Source organism: Dendrobates tinctorius, unplaced genomic scaffold, assembly GCF_039654945.1.
Source record: "Dendrobates tinctorius isolate UK_male_01 unplaced genomic scaffold, ASM3965494v1 ptg000036l, whole genome shotgun sequence".
NCBI lineage: Eukaryota > Metazoa > Chordata > Amphibia > Anura > Dendrobatidae > Dendrobates > Dendrobates tinctorius.
The window spans coordinates 16,857,413-16,865,000 of NW_027361704.1; the positions used below are offsets into that span (position 1 = coordinate 16,857,413).

Below are 7,588 nucleotides of genomic sequence, written 5' to 3' on the forward strand. Positions count from 1 at the left end.
CATCGCTGAGTGTCCCAGTGCCCCCAGTAGTGGCAGCCATCGCTGAGTGTCCCAGTGCCCCCAGTAGTGGCAGCCATCGCTGAGTGTCCCAGTGCCCCCAGTAGTGGCAGCCATCGCTGAGTGTCCCAGTGCCCCCAGTAGTGGCAGCCATCGCTGAGTGTCCCAATGACCCCAGTAGTGGCAGCCATCGCTGAGTGTCCCAGTGCCCCCATTAGTGGCAGCCATCGCTGAGTGTCCCAGTGCCCCCAGTAGTGGCAGCCATCGCTGAGTGTCCCAGTGCCCCCAGTAGTGGCAGCCATCGCTGAGTGTCCCAATGACCCCAGTAGTGGCAGCCATCGCTGAGTGTCCCAGTGCCCCCAGTAGTGGCAGCCGTCGCTGAGTGTCCCAGTGCCCCCAGTAGTGGCAGCCGTCGCTGAGTGTCCCAGTGCCCCCAGCAGTGGCAGCCATCACTGAGTGTCCCAGTGCCCCCAGTAGTGGCAGCCATCGCTGAGTGTCCCAGTGCCCCCAGTAGTGGCAGCCATTATGTCCCAGTGCCCCCAGTAGTGGCAGCCATCATGTCCCAGTGCCCCCAGTAGTGGCAGCCATCATGTCCCAGTGCCCCCAGTAGTGGCAGCCATCGCTGAGTGTCCCAGTGCCCCCAGTAGTGGCAGCCATCGCTGAGTGTCCCAGTGCCCCCAGTAGTGGCAGCCATCATGTCCCAGTGCCCCCAGTAGTGGCAGCCATCATGTCCCAGTGCCCCCAGTAGTGGCAGCCATCACTGAGTGTCCCAGTGCCCCCAGTAGTGGCAGCCATCGCTGAGTGTCCCAGTGCCCCCAGTAGTGGCAGCCATCGCTGAGTGTCCCAGTGCCCCCAGTAGTGGCAGCCATCATGTCCCAGTGCCCCCAGTAGTGGCAGCCATCATGTCCCAGTGCCCCCAGTAGTGGCAGCCATCATGTCCCAGTGCCCCCAGTAGTGGCAGCCATCGTTGAGTGTCCCAGTGCCCCCAGTAGTGGCAGCCATCGCTGAGTGTCCCAGTGCCCCCAGTAGTGGCAGCCATCGCTGAGTGTCCCAGTGCCCCCAGTAGTGGCAGCCATCATGTCCCAGTGCCCCCAGTAGTGGCAGCCATCGCTGAGTGTCCCAGTGCCCCCAGTAGTGGCAGCCATCATGTCCCAGTGCCCCCAATAGTGGCAGCCATCGCTGAGTGTCCCAGTGCCCCCAGTAGTGGCAGCCATCATGTCCCAGTGCCCCCAGTAGTGGCAGCCATCATGTCCCAGTGCCCCCAGTAGTGGCGGCTCTCCAGGGATGAGGTGGGATGTCGGTTCTGCCCTAACCCATGGGATGTCCATACACATAAGAATGATTCTACTTTCGGGCTTAGTGTAGGAAATGTGCTATGGTTCTTCTCAGAGCTCGGCCGGGAACACCTTGTGCCTTAATTCCGCCTCCGTTTTAGAGGCCAGTGATCTATAAATATCTATACACTGTGTATATACAGTATATACATGTATGCATAGCACATATATCGTACGTGTCTGTCTCTACACACACATAGAATATATATGGCCAGCTAGAGAGATGTATGTACGCTACAATGCCCAGAGACCAGCCCAGGTGGCCGTAATGGCGGGAGGCCGCGGCTCCTTCCTCCAGTCTCTCCTCAGCACTGGCACACCTCAGGCGCTGGAGAGCTTCGGGTGCTCGATATATCGGGGATGCAGCCGGTGAGCTCTGTGGCCCCACTCGTGGGTCCAGTCACAGTCCGCGTGGCCGGCTCACACCAGGGAGGTGACCGGAGCCATCTTCCCGGCCTCCTCCTCCCAAGGCTGCAGGTTCTGAAGTGCAAAGAGCGAAGAGTTGTGGAGACACAGCGGGTCCGGCTGGATGGAGTCACTGAGAGACTTCTGGAAGGCGTCGTGCTGCAGCTGGAGCATCAGTCTGTTGGCCTGCTGCCGCTCCGCCTCCCGCTCCTCCGCGGTCTGCCGCCTGCAAGAGAGCAAACTCGGGGTCACGTCAGCACGAAAGAGCCGGGCTGCTCCCGTCCTCCGCCAGCGCCGCGTGTGACCGGAGGCCGAGGAGACACTGCGGCACCGCTGCGGCCAGGCAGAGGCTGTGAGCCGCGTGTGACCGGAGGCCGAGGAGACACTGCGGCACCGCTGCGGCCAGGCAGAGGCTGTGAGCCGCGTGTGACCGGAGGCCGAGGAGACACTGCGGCACCGCTGCGGCCAGGCAGAGGCTGTGAGCCGCGTGTGACCGGAGGCCGAGGAGACACTGCGGCACCGCTGCGGCCAGGCAGAGGCTGTGAGCCGCGTGTGACCGGAGGCCGAGGAGACACTGCGGCACCGCTGCGGCCAGGCAGAGGCTGTGAGCCGCGTGTGACCGGAGGCCGAGGAGACACTGCGGCACCGCTGCGGCCAGGCAGAGGCTGTGAGCCGCGTGTGACCGGAGGCCGAGGAGGGCGCCGCTCGGGGAGTGGCGCAGGATTCCGGCTCCAGGGTCCCGGCTCGGGGCAGCTTCGTGGAGCGCGGCTCAGTGTGCGCTGCCGGCAATGGAACAGATTATTAGGATTATTAGGATTTAGATGACTCCTATGAAGCTGTATTACATCGCTAGTTGTAATATAATAAATAATAAGAATTCATAACAATGGTGAAATTGTGCAGGGAAATATGGCTTTGTTGTTGTTGATCACTTTTTATTCTTCTTTTCTATTCTTTTTGGTAGCATCTTACACAATGATGCCGTGCTTTACAGATGCGCCATTTTCTGTTATTGTTCCACAGTCTTTCTGGGGAAAAACAGAAGAATATTTTCCTAGATTCAGAAAAAAACAATGAAAAACGTTTCTAAGAGACGCCAAAGAAATAAATGAGCAGCCTCCCTGATCTCCCCAGAAATGGGGAAGGGGCTGTATCAGAAATAGGGAAGGGGCCGCTATCAGAAATGGGGAAGGGGCCGCTACCAGAAATGGGGAAGGGGCCGCTATCAGAAATGGGGAAGGGGCCGCTACCAGAAATGGGGAAGGGGCCGCTATCAGAAATGGGGAAGGGGCCGCTATCAGAAATGGGGAAGGGGCCGCTACCAGAAATGGGGAAGGGGCCGCTACCAGAAATGGGGAAGGGGCCGCTATCAGAAATGGGGAAGGGGCCGCTACCAGAAATGGGGAAGGGGCCGCTATCAGAAATGGGGAAGGGGCCGCTATCAGAAATGGGGAAGGGGCCGCTACCAGAAATGGGGAAGGGGCCGCTACCAGAAATGGGGAAGGGGCCGCTATCAGAAATGGGGAAGGGGCCGCTATCAGAAATGGGGAAGGGGCCGCTACCAGAAATGGGGAAGGGGCTGCTACCAGAAATGGGGAAGGGGCTGCTATCACCGGGTCTTTATAAAGTCTACCCTCTCATTTCTGTGCTGTGTTTGGCCCAGTGTGTGCTCCCATTAGAAAGCAATGATTGCTGCATTCCTGTCACGTCACAGGATTATTATTATTATATGGCAGCAGCTTTCCTTAGATTTCCTCTTAATAATTCCACATGGCCGAGTGGAAAACGCCTCTAGACCAGAAATAGATCCGGGAGAGAAGAGGTCAAATATAGATTCCCCAAAACAGTGATCCACCTGCGGGCCCGATCCCCAGGAATCAGCGCAAAGGCTCCGACAAGCCCAGAGGAAGCATGAGAGGAGATCGCAGCAGTGTCTCATTCACCTGTCTGAGCGGAGAGCTGGCCCGCAGGTGACTCCCGCCCCGGACTCTGGGCTGCTGTGCCTCTTTTAGCTAGTGTTGCTGTTGCTGCTGTGGTTCTGACGATTATTCCCGGTTTACAGAAATGATGAGAGATGCCGCAGCACATGGTTTCCTGGTTATAACAATGGACATGTTGTTGCTATTGATTTTTTTCAAATTTCTGGGACTTTTTAAAAATCTTTTACGATTCTCTTCCTGCATTGTGTTGCTGCTGTCACAGGGTGGGAGCTAATAATGGAGCTTAGCAGACGGGGTGACGGCAGTGTGACATGAAAGGAAGGCTGCAGGATGACGCCACAAGCCGCATGTGCCTACACACACTGTGTCTGTGTGCGGTACCGCATCCTGGTGCCACTGCCGGCGGAATCGGGGGGTAATATGGGGGAAGAGGACCCCCGGACATTACTTCTGCCATGCTCTGCCCAGCGCAGTTATCATTCTCATTGTTAGGTGACATTATACCAGGAGATCGCACTGTACGATACCAGCGTTCCTGTACTGTGTGTACAGCACCAACGGGCTATAGAAGTAACGCAAATAATACGACTCGTTATAATAATATGTATATAACAGCATCTGTAGATGCTAGATTGTAGATTGTAAGCTCTCACGAGCAGGGTTGTCTTATTTTGCTTGAATTATTGTATTGTGACTTGTGTTTTGAAACTGTTAAACTGTAAAGCGCTGCGGAATATGTTGGCGCTATATAAATAAAGATTATTCTTATTATCTATAGTAATGCTACAAGTCCTTATGGCGATTCCTCTCCTGTTCCTCGGGGTTCTGGTTTCTGCTATTAGTGCTCTGCTGGATGATATGGCTCCAATATTAGATGATAGCACAGGTGATAATCGCACTGACGCAGCCACATTGTGGAATGGCTAATCCGGATCTACTAGATTTATGCCACAGAATATCTCCTCCCATGTGATCTGGGTGCTCCTGACATAATGGAGAGCAGAACATGGCACATTATTGCCTCACATACTATGTATCCTAATATTTCATAATAAAAATTGTAATCATGAATATAGTAAAATAAATATAATAAATATAATAACTATGATTCTGTTATGCTTGTTTAATTGTTTCTTGCAGAGATCTCAGTGTTTCCTCCTCGCCTCCTTCCCTCCTGCTGGGCACAGGGAGGGCACACCTGATGCCTTTCGTGTCTCCCCTTTTTTCCTCATAGATTGTAAGCTTGCGAGCAGGGCCCTCATTCCCCTTGGTATCTGTTATGATCTATGTGATTATTGTTATGCTGTAATGTCTATCGTCTGTTCAAGTCCCCTCCGAAATGTAAAATGCTGCGGAATATGTCGGCGCTATAGAAATAAAATGTATTATTATTATTATTATCTCCTGCCATCAACCTGTTCCGACAAAGGTAAACCGCATGCGGCATTTATTTGTTGTTTTGTTTTTTGTTTGTTTGCTTTTATTTATTTGTTTTGAGAACTAATGCATAATCTTTGGGTATTATTAGACCTATTTAACTGGAATGAAATAAAATTGGGATGTGGAAAATGCCGGATCCATAAGAGCTTGTCAGGTAAAGATTACACCCTGTGTTGGGGCTGCTGAGAAGATTGGGGGTCCCTTGTGCCCCCTGTTGTTTGGGCCGGTGTTGGGGCTGCTGAGAAGGTTGGGGGTCCCTTGTGCCCCCTGTTGTTTGGGCCGGTGTTGGGGCTGCTGAGAAGGTTGGGGGTCCCTTGTGCCCCCTGTTGTTTGGGCCGGTGTTGGGGCTGCTGAGAAGGTTGGGGGTCCCTTGTGCCCCCTGTTGTTTGGGCCGGTGTTGGGGCTGCTGAGAAGGTTGGGGGTCCTTTGTGCCCCCTGATGTTTGGGCTGGTGTTGGGGCTGATGAGAAGGTTGGGGGTCCCTTGTGCCCCCTGATGTTTGGGCCGGTGTTGGGGCTGCTGAGAAGGTTGGGGGTCCCCTGTGCCCCCTGTTGTTTGGGCCGGTGTTGGGGCTGCTGAGAAGGTTGGGTGTCCCTTGTGCCCCCTGTTGTTTGGGCCGGTGTTGGGGCTGCTGAGAAGGTTGGGGGTCCCTTGTGCCCCCTGATGTTTGGGCCGGTGTTGGGGCTGCTGAGAAGGTTGGGGGTCCCTTGTGCCCCCTGATGTTTGGGCCGCTGTTGGAGCTGATGAGAAGGCTGGGGGTCTCTTGTGCCCCCTGATATTTGCGCCGGTACTGAGAGCTGAGGATGTATGATCCTGCTATACTCCGGCTTCTCTAGTGATGCACCACACGCCCCATACATGATACTTCTTACATGATTGCTCCTCTGGAGCTTTTGTCTACACCCATAAAAGCCGCTAATGCTGGTGGCACCATCGCCAGAAGTGCCCATGGCACAGCCATCACTGAGCAGACCTCACCTCCACTTTGTCCTTCGGTTCTGGAACCAAGTCTTCACCTGCGCGTCCGTCATCTTCAGAGACTTGGCCAGGGCGGCGCGCTCCGCGGAGGCGAGGTACTTCTGGCGGTGGAAACGCTTCTCCAGCTCACAGATCTGCACGCGCGAGAAGGACGTGCGCGGCTTCTTGCGCTTGGGAGGGGTCCGGTTCTGGTAGGGATGGCCGATCCTGCGAGTCACCGTGAACGGGGTGAGAGCTGCGGCCGCTGCCGGGAGACAAGAAGAAAGTGGGGTCCCTGAGCTGAGCCAGTGCCACTGTAGGTAGGGTCCAGATGAAATCTATAGAGCAATCCTACAGATGTGTATAATGCGGGGCCTGACCTAAGAGGGGCAGCCAACATGGAGCACGGCTGATGCAGCAGAGGTCCTGTTACTAAAAAATCCAAAAGGGAAGTGGCCGAAGTATTGGCTGCCAAACTGGGGGCATTAACTGTTCCCTAACTGTTCCTGGGAATTATAGAGTTAAAAAAAATCACACTGAGGAAGGCGCATCTGTCATTGGGCTTATGGAGTTCACTTATATCTATCCAGAGTGATCACACTTGGTCCAGGGGCAGGAAGGCTGAGACAGAGGGAATGGAAAAATGCTCAGATTACAGATCTATCTGATCTTATTCGATCGGTCTATCTAATATCTATTTATCTATTATCTATCTATGTATTCAATCTGTTATCTGTCATCTATTAATCTTTATGTAATATCTATTTATCTATGTATTATATCTGTTATCTATCTATTTATCTAATTCTATCATCTATTAATTTTTATCTATCTATTATATCTGTTATCTATTTATCTAATTCTATCTATCATCATCGATCTATTAATCTTTATCTATCTTTCATCTATCTATTATCTGTTGTTCTAATTCTATCTCCTATCTATCTATTTATCTTACTCTATCTTATTCTATTTATCTATCTATCTATATATTATCCATCTATCGATCTATCTAATAATCTTTATCTATCTATCATCTATCTATTTAATCTTTATATATCTATTAACTATCTATATATCAATCATCTATCTATTAATCTTTATCTATCTATGTATATCTGTTATCTATCTATTTATCTTGCTCTATCTTATTCTAGCTATATATATATCTATTATCCATCTATCGATCTATATAATAATCTTTATCTATCTATCTATCTATCAGCTATCTATTTAATCTTTATATATCTATTATCTATCTATGTATATCTGTTATCTATCTATTTATCTTACTCTATCTTATTCTATCTATATATATATATATTATCCATCTATCTATCTATCAAATAATCTTTATCTATCATCTATCTATTAATCTTTATCTATCTATTATCTATCTATGTATATTTGTTATCTATCTAATTCTATCTATCATCTATTATCTATTAATCTTTATCTGTCTATCTATTATCTATGTACATCTGTTATCTATCTATTTATCTCATTCTATCTATCA

General features: G+C 50.9%; 1 protein-coding gene across 1 annotated transcript in view; it reads right to left on the reverse strand.

Annotated features, from left to right (window-relative positions):
- Window positions 1-231: 231 nt before the first annotated feature.
- Window positions 232-7,588, reverse strand: part of TLX3 (T cell leukemia homeobox 3) — an 8,673-nt gene continuing 1,316 nt past the window's right edge. Inside the window, exons 2-3 of the mRNA XM_073573742.1 lie at window positions 6,094-6,337; window positions 232-1,962 (exon numbers count right to left, since the gene is read on the reverse strand). Coding sequence (XP_073429843.1) covers window positions 1,752-1,962; window positions 6,094-6,337 — 455 coding nt within the window. The 3' untranslated portion in view covers window positions 232-1,751. The remainder of the gene's footprint in view (window positions 1,963-6,093; window positions 6,338-7,588) is intronic.